Raw genomic sequence first — 19,720 nt, forward strand, 5'->3', positions numbered from 1 at the left:
GCTATAGAGCCAAGGTTGGCGATTTACTGCCACCTGCTGTAATGTAATGTTTCCTCGTGAGTATAATTCAATGGCTGATCCCTCCTGATGACCTGGATGGAATTATGTGATCATTCCTTAACCCATAGGAAGTACCACTCAGTTGACTACTTCAAAATGGTGGATTACCTCAAAGGCAATATCCATGCAAAAACAGCTATATCCATCTTAGGCCTCGATCATTCTTAATGGCCTGAACTGAACTTCAGCATGACGCCAATTTAGCAAAAAGGCTAGAATAGCCAGTATATAATAGCAAAACACTAGTATTGAATTAATACACTTACATGTAACCAAATGCTGTGGTCAATTACAGGCCTTCCCACAGATTTAGGTCAGCTATTTCCTCCATGTTTAAGATGATTGTGTTTATGTCATTGCATGAACAGTTTCATCATCTGTCCTGAGGAAGGGTATTTCCATAGAGCAGGTGATTTGCATTGGCAGCTCAGGCTTCAGTGCTCTGAGAGTGTTTATAGCCCTGTGAGTTTCAGACTGCAGGACTGAGATCTGTCCTGACACTTTAAGACTGCAGTGTTATCATTGTTGTGTCCAGTCTGTTGTCTTCTCAGAGCCACAGATGATGATGAACATGATGAAGATGATATCACTGATTCCACTGCTGATCACAGTGGGGTTCCTGACTCAGGGTGAGAAACTCCAGCATCTCTCCCTGTGGTCGACTGGTTTTAACAGGTTTTAATGGGCTTGTACATGTTTGGACATCAAAAATGTTTTCAATTCCTTTTATGTGGATTTTCAAGACACCTCAAAGCTAAATTTTCTGTTTCAATTTCAGAGTTATCTGCACAACGTGTCCTGAATCAAGCTGATGAATCGAAGTCTGTTCGTCTGGGAGAGAGTGTGTCTATCAAAGCTGTTGCAAGTTCAACCGGTATTGGTGATGACATGAGCTGGTACCTGCAGAAACCTGGACAGGCTCCCAAACTCCTCATCTATAAAGTAAAAACCCTTCAGTCTGGAACACCATCTAGATTCAGTGGCAGTAGATCAGGTACTGAGTACACTCTTACAATCACTGATGTCCAAGCTGAAGATGCAGGAGATTACTATGGTATGGGTAATTTTGGCAGCCCAGAGCTCTTCACACAGTGATTTAGAGTCATACAAAAACCTCCCTCAGGCAGACTGCACAGAGACTCTACTGCTGCAGCTGGGAACTACTGCAGGTGTTGAGGAGCAACAGACATGAAACACTGGTTCACTGAACACACAACTCAGATCCTGGTTATATGACATCACCAAGCATAAATAACCACTACTTTACCACCATACAAAACATCTGTTTAAAACTCAAAAATGATTCTCAAACACACCACATAGTTTAGTCATGATCAAAACCAACAACTATATCCTTTAACCCCCTCCCATGTCTATAACGGTCAGATGATGTGGTTCTGCTCCTGTCCCCAGATATTCACTGTCCCAAGGGGTTCTACACACTACCCACCCTCACTCACCCCCTACCAACCTTCTAATGTTCATTTTGTTGCGGAGCAGTTTAGGCCAATTTTAACAACCACAAGTCCTCAGATGTTCACCCATCCTTAACACGACACCAGACCTAAACCAGAGGTTGGCCAGTGGATGTCAAACAGACTGGTAGAGGTCAAAGATAAAAGTCAGAGGTCCGATGTAAGTCACAGGTCATTTCATACGTCAGTTTACTAGTATTGTGGTGTGGTGTGGAAAGGGTTGGGCACCGGAAGTCAGCCAGAGTGGTTGAGTTCAAAGGTCCGAAGGTCAGAGGCAGTGACATATCGCAGTCTGGCAGGCCCTCGTCAAGAGGGGGTGGAGCTACCTTCCTACAATTCTACATATTTTTCCATGGTGCAAAGAGAAAAATGTGCAGTTTTATTGGTTTTCTCATGCTATTCTACACATTGTGCCATGAGGAAGAGAGCAAATGTTGCTGTTTTAAAGCTAATTTCCTGCAATTCTACACATACAGTGCCACACAAAAGTATTCAGACCCCTTGGATTTGCTCCTGTCAGTCATTCTATGTCATCTACCCTTAAAGTTCCACAATGGGATGAAAATGGCAGCCATTGTTGTCAGGGAGAAATCAAAACCATTCTAATTGGAATGAATGATAGTAGAGGCATAATCTGGTTTTAATTATGCAGGAAAATAAAAGTAAGGTGTGTGATATATTGGAAATTGTGTAATATAATTTCTGTCAACCTAAAATATTGTCATATAATCATTAATACAGTTAATTGTAACGATCGTCCTGGGAAGAAGGATCGGACCAAAACGCAGCGTGGGAAATGTTCATGTTAATTTAATAAATAAACTGAACACTGAAATAACAAAAACACCAAAGAGAGTAAATGAAACGAAATAGTCCTATCTGTTGCATACACAAAACAGAAAACAACCACACCCGGCCAAACACACAGAAAAAGAAAACATAGAACACCAGACATAGAATGCCCACCCCAACTCACGCCCTGACCAAACCAAAATTTGAGACATAAAAAGGATCTCTAAGGTCAGGGCGTGACAATACCCCCCCCCCCCCCAAAGGTGCGGACTCCGGCCGCAAAACCTAAACTTATAGGGGAGGGTCTGGGTGGGCATATATCTGCGGAGGAGGCTCTGGCGCGGGACGTGGGGGACCCTTGCCGCCGACCCCGGACTGGGGACCCTTGCAGTGGGCCCCGGACAGGAGGGTGACTCTGGCAGCTCCGGACAGGAGGGCGACTCTGGCGGCTCCGGACAAGAGGGAGACTCTGGCGGCTCCGGACAGGAGGGAGACTCTGGCGGCTCCGGACAGGAGGGAGACTCTGGCGGCTCCGGACTGAAGGGCATCGCAAACACACCAAAATAGAGACATAAAAAGGATCTCTTAGGTCAGGGTGTGACATTAATTAAGTTTTTATACAAATGTTCTACATAAATAGCCTCTAAAGTATATGTAAACAAGATCATAAATGTTGAATTTGTTGTCTTCTTGGAAAGCTGAGAGTGCTATTATATGATACAATATCAGTACTTGTCAAGTCCAATCATCAACTGATTTGATGCATTGTATTGCTGTGAATTGATTGCATTTATAAATGGAACGTGGATATGTTGGCAATTAATGTGAACACTTAAAAAAAAAAGTTTTATTTAACCTTTATTTAACTAGGCAAGTCAGTTAAGAACAAATTCTTATTTACAATTAACAATGGGTTAACTGCCTTGTTCAGGGGCAGAACGACAGAGTTTTACCTCGTCAGCTCGGGGATTAATACAGTCATTCCTCTAAAACTGTCTGGCTAGCTAGCTAGTAAACATATAGTGCAGATACATTCAACAAATGTATTATTTTACACAATATCTTAAACACAACTCTGGCAAACCATGATTGACCAACTCCCTGACCAAAATGGCTGACCTTGATCCCTTCATAAGAATGTTCATGTCATAGAGAATGATAGAGGCCTCTAGTGGACAAAATAACATTTTAGTAGTCAAAGTAGTCAACTGGGTGGTAATTCCTGAATGGCATTGCCCATGCTATCACACACACTACAATGGCACGAATATCAAGATGAGTCCTCTATCTGTCTGTATGGTGCATGTCCGTTCACGTGAAACTTCCCAGTCGGAACTCTTAACTGTTGATAACTCTGACAGCAACAACCAATGAAATTCACTTTTATTACCAGCAGTCAAATTCAGTTAACCATTATGATACTAATATCTGGTGATGTTGATACTGTTCTGTCATTGCACACCTATGTATTTATTTATTTACATAAAGCAATAAACAGTTTGCAGGCCCAGTCTGTAATTCTACCAACAGCCTGACCCCGCCACTGTTTGACAAATAACTTTTTATGCTCTGTCTGAACTAATCTTCAGCATGATGACATTTTAAAACAAGAGGGCGCCATCAAGCTGAAAATACCAGAGCCATTTATTTACTGTAGATAATAAGGCTCCAGTAAGCATCACCTGTCTCCATTGGTCTCGTCTTGGATCCCGGACATTAACATCAGAGCAACAAAATTCCAGTGGGAGGTTCATCCTGAAATCAAAACAAATTTGGGCTCAGCTGGACATAACACCCATTGGACGTAATATAATGTCTGACACATTTTTCTATTTGGTGGTGAACCTACCCTTTAATACAATATTTGGTTGTCCTCCTATAGTTGACCACTAGATTGGAATGACTCACAACAGCAAAATAATAGTAATATAAGTATCTCTCTCTCTGTTCCTTTCTTTCTCCTTCTGTGTGTCTGTCTGTCTGTTTTTCTCTCTGTCGCTCTCTCTTTTTCTCTCTGTCTCTCTCTCTCCTTCCCCTGTTTCACACACCCAGCAGCCTATAGAGTGCTGTTTTGCATAGTTGTTGAGCCTCCCATGTCTATAATAGATGTTCTGCTCCTGTCCCCAGATATTCACTGTCCCAAGGGGTTCTACCCACTACCCACCCTCACTCACCCCCTACCAACCTTCTAATGTTCATTTTGTTACAGAGCAGTTTAGTCTTTAGTTCACAGATATTCACTTCCATTTATTTTAAAATACAAATCAGGGACACCTTGTTTGACATTAATACAAAGTATTTTATTTTCTTAACATTTCCAATCTAAAAGCAAAAGCAATAAAACACAGGTACAGATTTAAAGATGCAGAATCCCAGATTGATGACCAGAGCTGAAGCTCTAGATAGATATTTAGAGTGATAGAATGACAGATAGGTAGGTGTTCTCTGTGTACAGGGTGTCTACTGAGAGCAGTGGTGTGGCTCCAGTGTGTGAGTGACGGGGGCCTGGTCCTTTAGGGTGGCCTCACAGGAGACTGAGCCAGCCGTCCTCCACTGGTCAGTGGGGAGGGTGAGGCTGCTGCTCCAGCTGTAGTGACCGTCCTTCTCCAGGACCTCCAGGCTCTGGCTGCCCTGCAAGGCCCCCCCGGCCCCCAGCCTCCAACCCAGCTTCCAGCCCTCCGGGAAGCCCCTGTTGGCCAGGCACACTAGGGCCACATTCCCCTGGTCCTGCTCCTCACTGGAGGGAAGTAGGACGGTCAGGGAGGGACGTACCACACCCACTAGGAGAGAAGATGAGGAGGGAAAAGAAAAGATGACATGTAAGGGTTAAACTGGACAGGAACCTTGAAGAACTTTCAACTACTTTAATATGAAGAAACAAATATGTTATTTGTATTGTATAAAATAGTCTGTAAAAATGGCAGGTTATCTATAAATATATATTACACACTATTTTACTTCCCTCCAATAACATCTATGAAGCGTGACCACACACTACAGTCAGGGATGTGTTAAAGTACAATACAGAAAGAAAACGTACATATTTACAATATAACATGTTTAATAATGCTGCTGAACTGTTTCTGTGTATTTAAAGACATCGAACATCTCAACTTATTATTTTATATTTGCAGATATTTGGTATATTAAGTTTTTGTCCTTGAATGATCATTAGAGTAGGTGGAAACATCTCAAATAATCGGAATAAAATAAATTAAACATTCAAATCTATAACTATTTCTCAATAATGACTTTGTGACTTTATAAATGTTCAACTGAATGTATTATAGTAAGGATAAATCTCTTGTACTTACAGTCAACGATGAGTTTGGTGCCGCCACCGAAAGTCCACCACAATGATACAGACTCATTGAACAGCCGTACAAAAACCTCCTGCACTTTACACACACCAGTAACTCTCTACACAACACACATTCAACCCTACCAGATTGTCTGTCAAAAACACCATATATACTTGAGACATAACTTTCAAATGAATTTACTTTGATGTTTTAGGTTTTTAATTTCAGCTGATTTCCCCCCTGACTATAAAATATAAATGTTGGAGATGTCAAATATCTCTGACAAACTCAATAAGTACAAGAAGGCAGCAATGTAGAATAGCAATACAGTATTATTGAATGAAAACACTTACATGTAACTAAATACTATGGTCAAGTCCTTCCAGAGATTTAGGTCAGCTATTCCCTTCCATGTTTAATATTATTATTGTGTTGCAGTAACAGTTTCATCATCTGTCCTGAGGAAGGGTATTTCCATAGAGGAGGTGATTTGCATTGGCAGCTCATGCTTCAGTGCTCTGGGAGTGTTTATAACCCTGTGAGTTTCAGACTGCAGGACTGAGATCTGTCCATCAACACAACAGAAACCACGACAACCATGACTCTGATCACCTTCTTCATCTGGACACTGGTCTGCTGCTGCCTCAAGGGTCTGTTGTTTTATAACTCTTACAATGAAAAAAAGACATGTTGCTGAGTACCTTCTACAATCATTGAAATGGCTCTCAATTAATAAATGTCCATGGATAAAATATTATGAAATAGAAATTATCTAATATATATACTCAACTCAATCTATATATATTGATCAATTTATATTTTTCCTCTTCAGGATCCAGAGGTCAGGTGACTGTGACTCAGCCTCCTGTAGTGACCTTTTCTCCAGGAGACCTTGTCACTCTGACCTGTACAACCAACCCTAAAGTGTACAAATTGGCTGATTTATTGGAGAGTGCTTTCTGGTATCAACAGAGACCTGGAGAAGCTCCCAAACTCTTGATAGAATATGGAAATAAACTGCTAGATGGGATTCCTGCTAGATTCAGTGGCAGTGGGTCTGAGAGTGACTTCACTCTGACCATCAGTGGAGTCCAGGCTGAAGATGCAGCAGTTTACTACTGTCAGAGTTACCATGAGCTCAATGATAAAGATGTGTTCACACAGTGATTTAGAGTCATACAAAAACCTTCCTCAGTCAGACTGCACAGAGACTGTACTGCTGCAGCTGGGACCTACTGCAGGTGTTGAGGAGCAACAGACTATGACATTAAACACTGGTTCACTGAACACAGACTTAAAATCCTCACACAGCGTTAGACAGTCCCACACCAGGACAATGTTACTCTGGTTACTCATGACAGGATCATAGTTCACCCAACCACCTCCTCTACACAACCATAACCCTTACATCACATCCATATAGAAACAACCACTTTACCACCACACCATTGACCTTCAGCTCTGGAATGTTCAGATAGAAATACATTGTGTAGAACAGACATCATTATCTGTCAAATAGAACATTGAGTGTTAAAGTCTTTAATCTTCTAAATGTTTCACCTCACTGAATGCAGCCTTGATTTGCATGGTCAGGGTGGGATGGTTTGGCTGCTCCCAGAATAGAGAAGTTCTGTCCCCAGGGGGTCAGAGAGACATACAGACAGAGAGACAGAGAGACAGAGAGACAGACAGACAGACAGACAGACAGACAGACAGACAGACAGAAACAGCAGAACACACATACAACAACATTCAGTACAAGACAGATGACATGTCTTACTCTCATTTAGAGGAGGAATATAATTATGATAAATACTATGATCTAGCTGTCGTTACATTTCCATTTGTTGTCACAGTAAATACATGAGTCAACTAATCCATCATGTTATTTTCAAATCCAACTTTATTAGAACTGAGACATACAGCAACATCACAGTAACAGTCTGAGTACAGAACACATAGAAGTCTCCTGTACTCTATACAATACACATTACTACCCAGACTGTGGTCTCCCCAGCAGTACTAGAGTTTACTCAGTACACTACTCTAACACACTACTACTGCTCCAACCAGGCCCCAGACCAGACCAGAGCCTCGTCTACTCCTGCTTCCCCAGACAGAGCTCCTGTTGTGGGCCTCCTCTACTAGGCCCTAGACCAGACACTGGCTCCTGCGAAGAGGGGAGGCCTGGGTGTGTTGGAAGTGGGAGACCCTGCAGGTGTAGAGTTCTCCCTGCTCCCAGCCTGCCTTGCTCAGGGTCAGGGTGCTGCTGCGTCTGTAAAGGCCTTCCTTCTCTTCTTCTGGACTGGTCACGACCCCCTGTCTCACCTCCAGCCCGTCCACCTCCCAGCTCACCAGCGCCCCCTGAGGGGAGTAGTCAGTCAGCAGGCAGGCCAGTGAGGCAGAGCCCCCAGAGAGCTGCTCAGAGGAGGGGGGGAGCAGAGACACTGTGGGACTGACAGTAGGACCAGCTGGAGAGGAGAGAACGTTTTAATGTTACATTCCAGAGGAGAGAGAAATAGAGTGTTCAATAAAATACATAACTTATTAAGGTTCACAGAGAACACAACACCTCACAACATCAATTACATTTTTTACATTTACATTTTAGTCATTTAGCAGACGCTCTTATCCAGAGCGACTTACAGTAGAGTGCATACATTTTATTACATTTTACATACTGAGACAAGGATATCCCTACCGACCAAACCCTCCCTAACCCGGACGACGCTATGCCAATTGTGCGTCGCCCCACGGACCATAAATGCACATTAAAGTACATCACTGTTGCTGATTTTTTATTTAGCCATGTATTTTCACAGCCTGTAAAATATCTTTGCTGTAAAAGGGACAAGGACCCAATTCATCAAGTGATCTTATCGCCCAATATCACTTCTAAATGCAGATATTAAGTAACTTTATACTCTGCTGTTCAAACAACAACAAAACAGCCAACCCCACCAGTGTTTTTGGTAAACAGCTGAGGGATGGAACTGGAGAACTGTAACCTCTCTCAAATTCATAGACAGAGCTATGGATGCAAGGACTGACCATCCATAAACTACAAATTATAATTTCAACCATGTTTTGAGGCTATATAGTGTTTGTTTAAAATTACATTGTTCACAAACAATTTAGAAAACATGATTCTATTTTACTTTCTGATAAGAGTATGGCAGTTGAACTAAGCTCATGAGGCATATTAAAATATATATATATGTTGTTCAAGAATCAATGGGTATATATAATTAATTTAAAAGGCCCAAAATGTATGTAGCAATCGCAGATTAACAATTTAAAGTTGGTCCACTTTACAATAATATCAGACAGTTAAAGGGACCATAACATTTTCTGTTATACAAAAAACATTCTCTGTGTAATTCACGTGTCATAACAGTGAACTTAACCTGATTAAAGCTCTTTGAATAAAAAAATGTGTTTCTTTTGTATAACTTGTTCAAAGACAGGTTGCTTGGCTGCACAACTGAAAGTCTCCCACAGACGGTAGCTAACATTTTGCATTCTAAACCCTCCATTCTAAAATAAATACTAACATTGGGGTTTCCTTTAGAAAGTTTGAGTCTTAAAATGTCTGGTGTTCAGTATTTCTATTTTCTGTAGTGTTTTGTAAGTAGTAAAGGAAAAAACACTTACTTTTCAGCAGCAGTTTGGTCCCTCCACCGAACGTGTACCACAGTGATACAGTCTAGTTAAGACGCCGTACAAAAACCTCCTTCACACAAGAGTGAGCTCACCCTGCACTAACAGAACCACTCATATAGCTCCACACAGCTTTGTAGAGCTTTACTATACTCATAAAGCATTACACATCTTTACATACAATTACAGTATTTTACACTATTAATATAGGAAATATTATAGCAAGTAATACTCATGTTTTATCATTTACATTTGAGTCATTTAGCAGACACTCTTATCCAGAGCATCTCTATCCATTCATATTAATATAACTAGGTGAGACAACCACAATAATTAAGCACTTTATGTACCTATATAGCATACTCTGATTAATGAAGTCTCTGATTTGAGCCTCTTTAAAGTCTCTTCATCCAAATTCACTGTAAAATGTTTTTTCATCCAATGACGTCATATGTTATCATATTGCATATGAGCAGAGTGAAACATTGTCATTTACAACAAATATCAATATTGACAATTGTGCCATTTTACTGCCAACAACAGAAATATGAAGCAATTCACATGATTATTATTTGCAGTTTATTATTCTGTCCTGAGGTAGGGTATTTCCATAGAGGAGGTGATTTGCATTGGCAGCTCATGCTTCAGTGCCTTGGAAGTGTTTATAACCCTGTGAGTTTCAGACTGCAGGACTGAGATCTGTCCTTCAACACAACAGAAACCACGACAACCATGACTCTGATCACCATCTTCATCTGGACACTGGTCTGCTGCTGCCTCAAAGGTCTGTTGTTTTCTAACTCTTACAATGGCAAAAGGACATATTGTTGAGTGCCTTGTATAATCTTTGAAATGGATCATAATTAATAAATGTCTCTGCATAAAATATTATTAAATATAAATAATATCCTTTATATACTCGTTGATCAATTAATATTTTCCTCTTCAGGATCCAGAGGTCAGGTGACTGTGACTCAGCCTCCTGTAGTGACATTTTCTACAGGAGACCCCGTCACTCTGACCTGTAGAACCAACACTAAAGTGTACAAATGGGATAATGGAAATGAGGGTGCGTACTGGTATCTACAGAGACCTGGAGAAGCTCCCAAACTCCTGATAAAAAACGTAAAGACACGGCTAGATGGGATTCCTGCTAGATTCAGTGGCAGTGGGTCTGAGAGCGACTTCACTCTGACCATCAGTGGATTCCAGGCTGAAGATGCAGCAGTTTACTACTGTAAGAGTTTCCACTATCTCAACAATATAAATATCTTCACACAGTGATTTAGAGCCCTACAAAAACCTCCTGCTCGAAATACACACATCACTGGTCCACTGGACACAGAACTAATGGTCTTGTTATATGACATCACCAAGTACAACCACTTTACTAACTCAGAAATAATGGTTACAAACAAGTTTCATAACTCTTCCAACCTCCCATGTCTACAAATGTCCTCCTTATCAGAAAGATGGAGGTGAAATAGTCCCATTGAGGATGAATAATCCATATCATGTCAACATATAATCATGTGTGAAGCAAAAAGGTTTGTATGCCTCAATGCTTGGTTGACCAACCAGACACACGCAGCTGGCCAACACTTCTGTGTAGCAGTATTGGGTGTGTAAGTGCATGACTGTAAGTGACAGAGAGAGAGCCCTGTGAAACAGAAACTTAGATTTCCATGTCCCCTCTCCCAGAATAGAGCAGTACACTCCCCAGATGTTCCCCCATCCTGACACGACACCAGCGCTAGACCAGAGGAGGTCAAAGATCAAAGTCAGAGGTTAGATGTCAGTCACAGGTCATTTTATAGGTCACTGCACTGATCTTGTGTGGTGTGCACAGGAAGAGGTTGGACACAGGTCGTCAGCCAGACTGGTAAAGGTCAAAGATTAAAAAGTCAGAGGTCAGTTCCCCAGGGAAGAAAATCAGTCCAACCCCAACATGCCACCAGACTGCCTGTCACTTTACTGTAATCAGCTTTTTGTTTACTTGACAAACTTGACAAAGAGACTAGTTGAAAAGAGCACCATTTTCTAAGGTAATTCTAGTAGTACCCACTAGAATGTCATGAGGAAGTATTAGATAACTAGTGATCTACATCTGAAGATTCATCATCAATTCATCAGGAATCAACACTGAGCCATATTCATTAGGAATTCATCATGATTCAACACTGAGCCACTGAGCCACTGACAGTCACTGACAGGTCAACCAGTGGCAAAGGTCAACACTTCTAAAGTCACATAATCAGACACACATACACAACCTCCTAATGCCTCCACCAGTACCTGTCCTGTACGGCACAGGGGCATCTCCCAGACCTAATCCTGAGTAAACTAGACCGGACATCAGACAGAGGACAACAATAACCTCCGGGTGATATGTCTGACCTAGCAAGGTCATAGGTCAGATATGAAAGGTTGCACCGTGCCTCTATGCCAGTAAGTTTATGGCAGTACAGCACATTACCATTCCTCATATCACTGGAGTCTGAAGTGATGTATTTTCTCTGTATCCTGTAACTAGGAGATCTGTCACAGCGTTATTTTCATTCAGGAAAGCTTCATAGTGGTTATGAAGATGGGCAAACATTGTTGTCGTGGCGCCATGTTGAACTTGTTGATTTTCAGCTGTGTAGCCTACACAAACACAAATCAAACCAAAATGTCATCGTCAAGTTAACAAGCGATAAAACAAGAGTGAAACAAGCGTCACTACAGACCCAGGTTCGATCCCAGGCTGTCACAACCAACCGGGAGTCCCATAGGGCGGCGCACAATTGGCGTAGCGTCTTCCGGGTTAGGGGAGGGTTTGGCCGGGGGGCTTTACTTGGCTCCTCTCGCGCTCTAGCGACTCAAGTGGCAGGATGGGCGCCTGCAGGCCCACTTCGGTCGTCAGTTGAACAGTGTTTCCGCCAACACATTGGTTAAGCTGGCAGGTGTTGAGGAGTGTGGTTTGTCTCTCCCGAGTCCGTTGGGGAATTGCAGCGATGAGACAAGATCGAGATTGGATATGATGAAATTGGGGATAAAAAACATTTTTTTAAATAATGGTACAATATTTATTTTGGTTAAAGTTTGTCGTATTTTCCGTGCGCGCCTTCAAGCTGCTGGGCATATGGTTCCAGGAGAAGAGAAAGAGCCAGGAGTGTGATTCTGTTCAACCGATCTGAAAACTATTTTGTTGTCACCTAGATTTTTTACATGAACTTATTATTTCAATTCATAGGATTCATACAATACATTTCTAGATATATATTTTAAACCCCCCCACTCCCCACCGGCAATCTGATAGCATGTCAAATAAATGAATGTTACATAGTATATCTACTGAACAATACATCATATAGTCTCAGAAATAGTAACAAATTACTGAAACACATTCATGGATGTAAGGCCCGTTGGTTAAGGGTTTTTAAATATCCCCTGCTGCTTTTTTCCATGTGTCCAGTGGACACCTTGGCCCTATGGATCCTGGCCGTGGAGAGCTCCATAAGTACAATTTCCTTAAATGTGAGCAGCCATTGTTGCAATGGTAACTGATGAGGTGGAATCCACCTTTGTACAATAGTTTTCTTAGCGACTGTGATTCCTGCCAACCACAATCTCTGTTGGTGTTCTGACAAGTGCCAATCAGAGTCAACACAAAGAAACATCCCTATTGGATCTAATGGCAGTATTTTATCTAAGTACAGAGATGACATCGTTGACTTTACCCCAGAATGCATCCACCCCCGGGCATTTACACAGCACATGCTGAAAAGTACCAAGGTCCCCTGTGGTACAGAACTCACATAATGGTGATGGACTAATACCCATGTGATGTCTTTTTTGAGGTGTTAGATCGGTTCTATGGCAAAAAAAAATATTCATGAATTGGTGATTGAGGTTTCTAGATGATCCAAATATATTTTTCCATACTGTCTCCCAATTCATTTGTCTGTCAGCAAGTCTAAAATCATTTTCCAATACAGTGGATAGACATAATGGCTTTTGTGCTGCTAGAATTAATTGACTATAGATATCATAAACAACTCCTTTTGAGGGGTGTCTGTCCGTTGGAAGATTGACCAATGGGTGTACTGCTAGTTCTGCTCCCCAGGGGACCCCATAGGCTGGGTGGATAGGCGTAGTTGAAGGTAAAGACAAAATGATGAACCTGGGACATTAATACACTGGTGGATTTCCTGGAAACTGAGGAGTCCATTCACATTGAATATGTCTTTGAAAGTATAAACACCCTTCTTAGACCAAGAATATAATATCAATGGTTTCTTATATGCTAAGCATTCCATTTAAGATTAGACCTCATATTCTTCTCTGTAGCTTTCCACACATTTACTGAGGATGCTATAATGGGTCCAACAATAAGTCCACCTGATGCTTTTGTTGTCTGTGGTGTTGCATATTTAATCTGTGGTCACTGTGGTATAAATTATTGGAGACAGGTGCAGGAATATGTAATAGGGGATTTTAATACTCCACCCAAAAATACAACATGCCATGAAAAGGCACGGGGACGAAGCACAAAACAAACATTTACAAAAACACAGGGATGTAACCCAAACAGAAGAGCGAGTTTAAACCTCTAATAAATACAGGGGAAGAGACCCGTAATAACAATACAAGGGATGAGACCCGTAGTAACGAGTGCACAATACACGCAAGCCGAAACACCAAAACACAGGTACTCACAAGACCAACAGACATGGGGACAATAACCCACAAGACAATGGTGAACAGAGGGCACATATATACAATTACTAATCAGGAGAATTGGAATCAGGTGTGCGTAATGAGACAGTTCAGTGATGCCTAGAGGCCGGTGACGTAGACCTCCGGAGCTGCTGCACGGAATGAGCAGCAGTACCGGGGGAATCCGTGATAGTCTCCTTCTCCCCCAAATTAACTTCTTTATGACAGAGTCAAGTTTAGACCAATAGTCTATAGGAGGAAGCAGTGGTAACATGGAACTCATAAAATTGATACGAGGGATGTAACGTCCTGACCAGAGTTCTTATGTGTTTTGCTTGTTTAGTGTTGGTCAGGACGTGAGCTGGGTGGGAATTCTATGTTGTGTGTCTAGTTTGTCTGTTTCTGTGTCCAGCCTAATATGGTTCTCAATCAGAGGCAGCTGTCAATCGTTGTCCCTGATTGAGAATCATATATAGGAGGCTTGTTTTGTGTTGGGATTTTGTGGGTGATTGTTTCCTGTCTCTGTGTTTTGTCTGCACCAGATAGGGCTGTCTCGGTTTTCACATTTGTTATTTTGTTATTTGTATTAGTGTTACCGTTTATTCGTCTAATTAAACATGTTGAACACTAGCCGCGCTGCATTTTGGTCCTCTCCTTCATCCCAGGAAGAAAACCGTGACAGAATCACCCACCAAACTCGGACCAAGCAGCGTGGCAACGGGCAGCAGCGACAGCAGTAGAGAAAGGAGGAATGGACATGGGAGGACGAGCTGGACGGTAAAGGACCCTGGGCGGCGTTTTGAGGAGATAGCTCGGCAGCGGGAGCCGGATCTGGGTTACACCACTTGGGAGGAAATAAACAGGTGGTCGGTTGACCCAGGGAGAGTGCCGGAGCCCGCCTGGGATTCCATGGAGCAATGTGCAGAGGGATACCGGCGAATGAGGTTAGCACGACGACGCGCGGTAGGAAGCCCGAGAAGAAACCCCAAACATTTATTGGGGGGGGGCCTAAAGGGTAGTGTGGCAAAGTCAGGTAGGAAATCTGCGCCGGAGAGCGGGAGTACGGGCAGACACCGTGTTATGCGGAAGAGCGCACGGTGTCTCCTGTACGTGTGCTTAGCCCGGTGCGGGTTATTCCACCTCCCCGCACTGGCCGGGCTAGATTGGGCATTGAGCCAGGTGTCATGAAGCCGGCTCAACGTATCTGGCCTCCGGTACGTCTCCTCGGGCCGGCATACATGGCACCAGCCTTACGCATGGTGTCCCCGGTTCGCCAACACAGCCCAGTGCGGGTTATTCCACCTCCCCGCACTGGTCGGGCTACGGGGAGCATGCAACCAGGTAAGGTTGGGCAGGCTCGGTGCTCAAGGGAGCAAGTACGCCTGCACGGTCCGGTATATCCGGCGCCACCTGTGCGTCTCCAGAGCCCTGTACGCACTGTTCCTTCTCCCCGCACTCGCCCTGAGGTGCGTGCCCTCAGCCCGGTACCACCAGTGCCGGTACCACGCACCAGGCCTATAGTGCGCCTCGAGAGTCCAGTGTGCCCTGTTCCTGCTCCCCGCACTAGCCTTGAGGTGCGTGTCTCCAGTCTGGTACCACCAGTTCCGGCACCACGCACCAGGCCTACTGTGTGCCTCAGCAGGTCAGAGTCGGCCGTCTGCCCAACGCTGCCTGCACTGCTCGTCTGCCCAACGCCGCCTGCACTGCTCGTCTGCCTAGCGCCGTCTGAGCTGCCTGTCTGCCCAGCGCCGTCTGAGCCATCCGTCTGCCCAGCGCCGTCTGAGCCATCCGTCTGCCCAGCGCCGTCTGAGCCATCCGTCTGTCCCGAGCCATTAGAGCCGCCCGTCTGTCCCGAGCCGCTAGAGCCGTCCGTCAGTCAGGAGCCGCTAGAGCCGTCCGTCAGTCAGGAGCCGCTAGAGCCGCCAGCCAGTCAGGAGCTGCCAGAGCCGCCAGCCAGTCAGGAGCTGCCAGAGCCGCCAGCCAGTCAGGAGCTGCCCTCCAGTCATGAGCTGCCTTCCAGTCATGAGCTGCCTTCCAGTCATGAGCTGCCTTCCAGTCATGAGCTGCCTTCCAGTCATGAGCTGCCTTCCAGTCATGAGCTGCCTTCCAGTCATGAGCTGCCCTCCAGTCATGAGCTACCCTCCAGTCATGAGCTGCCACTCAGTCCGGAGCTGCCACTCAGTCCGGAGCTGCCTCTCAGTCCTGAGCTGCCTCTCTGTCGTGAGCTACCTCTCTGTCCTGAGCTACCTCTCTGTCCTGAGCTACCTCTCTGTCCTGAGCTATCTCCTCTATCTAGGGGGGGCCTTGGTGAAGGTTCCTAGACCAAGGTCGGGGGTGAGGGTCGCCACTCAAAGGACGCTAAGGAGGGGGACAAAGACAGTGGTAGAGTGGTGTCCTGCGCCGGAGCCGCCACCGCGGACAGATGCCCACCCAGACCCTCCTCTTGAGTTTTAGGGGTGCGTTCGGAGTCCGCACCTCAGGAGGGGGGTACTGTAACGTCCTGACCAGAGTTCTTATGTGTTTTGCTTGTTTAGTGTTGGTCAGGACGTGAGCTGGGTGGGAATTCTATGTTGTGCGTCTAGTTTGTCTGTTTCTGTGTCCAGCCTAATATGGTTCTCAATCAGAGGCAGCTGTCAATCGGGAGGACATTAATTTTAATCTTTGAGATTCTAGCATGCAAAGAAGTGGCCATAGCAGACCATTTTATTATGGCTTTTTTGATATTTTCAATGGTTTCTAAGTAGTTCTTCCTGAATGTAGTGTCAATAGATTGGGATATGGTAATGCCTAAGTAGGTGGTTTGTTTCTTCCCTGGAATCATAGGTGGTAGTTGAACACTTCCCATAGCTGAGTTAAGAGGTAGTGGAGCTGATTTAGACCAGTTGATCTTGTAAACAGACCATGTTTAATGTTTAATGGTGTGAAAACAGACATTATTGGCTGGAGGGATTTTTGAGCAGGTGCAACATAGAGCAGCAGTATGTCATCTGAAAACAGAGAAATTGCTTTTTCAGTTTATTTTATTTTGATGTGAGGAAGCAGAATTTTGACGTATGCTTTGTGGCAGCGGTTCAAGAGAGAGAGCAAATAGCAAAGGGGATGCGGGACAACCTTGTTCACATCCTGGTTGTATGATAAATAGATTAGAATGGGTAGTGCCTGTAGATATACATCCTGGTTGTATGATAAATGGATTAGAATGGGTAGTACAAGTAGATATAACAGAAGAAAGATTCACATACATGGTGCAAATCATTTGTATAATTCCTGCCCCAAAACCAAAATGTTCAAGAACAAGCCATAAATATTCCCACTCTAAGCGGTCAAAGGCTTTCTCTGCATCTAATGATAACTCAGCACACGGGGTATCCAGATTGGAAGCCTCAGCAACCACATGAAACATGCAGTTTATGTTATCGGCTGCCTGACGACCCTTAATTAACCCTGTTTGTTCAGGATGTATGAACTTGTTCATAATGTTCTCTAGGCACATGGCTAGAACTTTGACATACATCTTCATTTCTGTTCAGATTAAACTGATTGGCTGAAAATTTTCACTATTTGTGAGGTCTTTTCCTTTCTTAGGGGTTAGGGATATAATAGCTGTATTGATGTCTCTGTGGAATTGTCCTTTTTCAATAGCAGTATTAAGCGATTCAAGAATAACTGGTCCTAGGTCATCCCAAAAGTTGAGAACGAGTTCAGGAGGTATTCCATCAATACCAGGCCCTTTATCTTTCTTCATATTTAAAAGAGCAGCTTTCAGTTCAGATAAAGTGGTAGGTTCCTCTAATACAACTGTTTCTTCTTTAGAGAGTCTGGGCAACGTAAGGTTCTCCGGGAACTGCAGGCAAGCAGAAGTATCAAAGCTGTATGAGGAACTGAATGAATCGGAATAATATGCTCTAAAAGTTGTATTTATTTCTGTAGGATCAGATATCAGTCTGATCAACTGTATTGATGATCTTGTTTCAGCATGTTTAACTTCTTATGGCTGCAAGGGGCAGCATTGAGTAACCTGGAAAGAGGTGGCCATTTCAAACGGCCTCCTACTCAATTCTTGCTCGTACTATATGCATATTATCATTACTATTGGATAGAAAACACTCTCTAGTTTCTTAAACCGTTTGAATTATTTCTCTAAGTGAACCAGAACTCTTTCTGCAGCCCAATTCCTATCCGGAAGTGAGATTTCCAAAAGCGAGGTCTTTTTTCAAGAGCTTGTCTATAAAAGGGCATGTCACTTGGGACTATAGAAACACGTCATACACCTTCCCTTGGGTGTCATGCGGAAGTGAGAGCAGAAATGACTTGAATATCTCGTTCTGGGATTGAATACATCCTCTTGGAGTGAGAGGTCCGCCATTATTATTTTTTTCGAAGGCGCGAAGTTGGACCTGGAATTGCCTCCTGGAAAACCGTCGTTATAGGTGAATATGATCTCCGGCTTCGATTTTATTTGATACATGTCACAATATCATCCTAAAGTATGTTTTTTCAATATAGTTTAATTATATTATTGAAATTTATTCGGGACTTTAGACGTGATGCGTTGGAAGAATTTGTTCAAGAAGGAGAGGTTAGCGCCGCATGGCCAGTGTGCTTGTTAATTCAAGAGGGAAATAGTTCGTTCTGGATCCAAACAAAGACGGTTCTGGACAATGGACCCCTTTACAACATTCTGATGGAAGATCAACAAAGATAAGGACCCAATTTGGGATGCTATTTCATATATCTGTCGAACTGTGCTATCGCTACCAATTACTTGGAATCAATGCTGTTGTGTGTTAGCTATTGCAGTAAGCTAATATAACGATATATTGTGTTTTCGCTGTAAAACACTTAAAAAATCAATGTAAAACTGATTTATAGCTCAAATATGCACATTTTTCGAACAAAACATAGATTTATTGTGTAACATGTTATAGGACTGTCATCTGAGGAAGTTGTTTCTAGGTTTGTTTGGTTGGATCTTGGTTAGTTAGGTTGGCTTTGTGCATGCTACCTGTGCTGTGAAAAATGTCTGTCATCTTTTGTATTTGGTGGTGAACTAACATAAATATACGTGGTGTTTTTGCTGTAAAACATTTTAAAAATCGGACATGTTAGCTGGATTCACAAGATGTTTATCTTTCAAATGCTGTATTGGACTTGTTAATGTGTGAAAGTTAAATATTTAAAAAAAATTGATTTTGAATTTCGCGCCCTGCAATTGAGCTGGATGTTGTCATAAGTGTACCGGTGTCGGGCCAGCCAGCCTAACAGGTTTTAAACTGCATACTGCTACCTAGACTGTGTTGTTTGAACAGGCCTACTCCCATGAAAATAGTTTTTCTGTCCCACCTATCTAGATATGAATGTCAAAAAGTGATAAAACAGCTTGCAGGCCCAGTCTGTAGTTCCACCAACAGCTGAACCTGACACTGTTTGACTAATAACTCTTTATTTTCTGTCAGAACCATAGACTTAGATAGACCACATCATTATTGTATCTGTCCCATTATAGTGTCTGTGAGAGCACAGGCAGTGCCATTGAGGCCATCTCCATTTTGAAGTTCTACTACTTTTACTGGTAAACCAACTGACACGGTGCAAACTGCCTCCTAGACTGTGTTGTTTGAACAGGTTCCAAGACAAGGTTGGCGATTTACTGCCACCTGCTGTAATGTAATGTTTCCTCATGAGTATAATTCATTGGCTGATCCCTCCTGATGACCTGGATGAATTATG

General features: G+C 43.1%; 2 long non-coding RNA genes and 4 gene segments (V, D, J or C); 3 read left to right on the plus strand and 3 right to left on the minus strand.

Moving 5' to 3' along the window:
* Positions 1-427: 427 nt before the first annotated feature.
* On the plus strand, positions 428-1,420 carry LOC129859756 (Ig kappa chain V region K29-213-like). The segment is given in 2 exon segments: positions 428-689; positions 839-1,420. Coding segments are annotated over 2 exon segments (387 nt in total).
* Positions 1,421-2,328: 908 nt separating this feature from the next.
* On the minus strand, positions 2,329-4,434 carry LOC129859762 (uncharacterized). Its single transcript, XR_008760206.1, has 3 exons — positions 4,177-4,434; positions 4,010-4,082; positions 2,329-2,864 (listed from the first exon to the last, which is right to left on the minus strand). It is a non-coding gene; the product is annotated as an uncharacterized LOC129859762 (long non-coding RNA).
* A 171-nt stretch (positions 4,435-4,605) lies between these two features.
* LOC129860093 (Ig lambda-2 chain C region-like) lies at positions 4,606-5,811 on the minus strand. The segment is given in 3 exon segments: positions 4,606-5,107; positions 5,642-5,747; positions 5,803-5,811. Coding segments are annotated over 3 exon segments (435 nt in total).
* A 299-nt stretch (positions 5,812-6,110) lies between these two features.
* Positions 6,111-6,883, plus strand: LOC129859757 (probable non-functional immunoglobulin kappa variable 6D-41). The segment is given in 2 exon segments: positions 6,111-6,279; positions 6,462-6,883. Coding segments are annotated over 2 exon segments (387 nt in total).
* A 631-nt stretch (positions 6,884-7,514) lies between these two features.
* Positions 7,515-9,814, minus strand: LOC129859760 (uncharacterized). The gene is made up of 2 exons (XR_008760204.1): positions 9,284-9,814; positions 7,515-8,100 (listed from the first exon to the last, which is right to left on the minus strand). It is a non-coding gene; the product is annotated as an uncharacterized LOC129859760 (long non-coding RNA).
* A 182-nt stretch (positions 9,815-9,996) lies between these two features.
* LOC129859755 (Ig kappa chain V-III region VH-like) lies at positions 9,997-11,187 on the plus strand. The segment is given in 2 exon segments: positions 9,997-10,073; positions 10,239-11,187. Coding segments are annotated over 2 exon segments (387 nt in total).
* Positions 11,188-19,720: the final 8,533 nt, after the last annotated feature.

This window comes from Salvelinus fontinalis, chromosome 7 (assembly GCF_029448725.1).
Source record: "Salvelinus fontinalis isolate EN_2023a chromosome 7, ASM2944872v1, whole genome shotgun sequence".
Lineage (NCBI taxonomy): Eukaryota > Metazoa > Chordata > Actinopteri > Salmoniformes > Salmonidae > Salvelinus > Salvelinus fontinalis.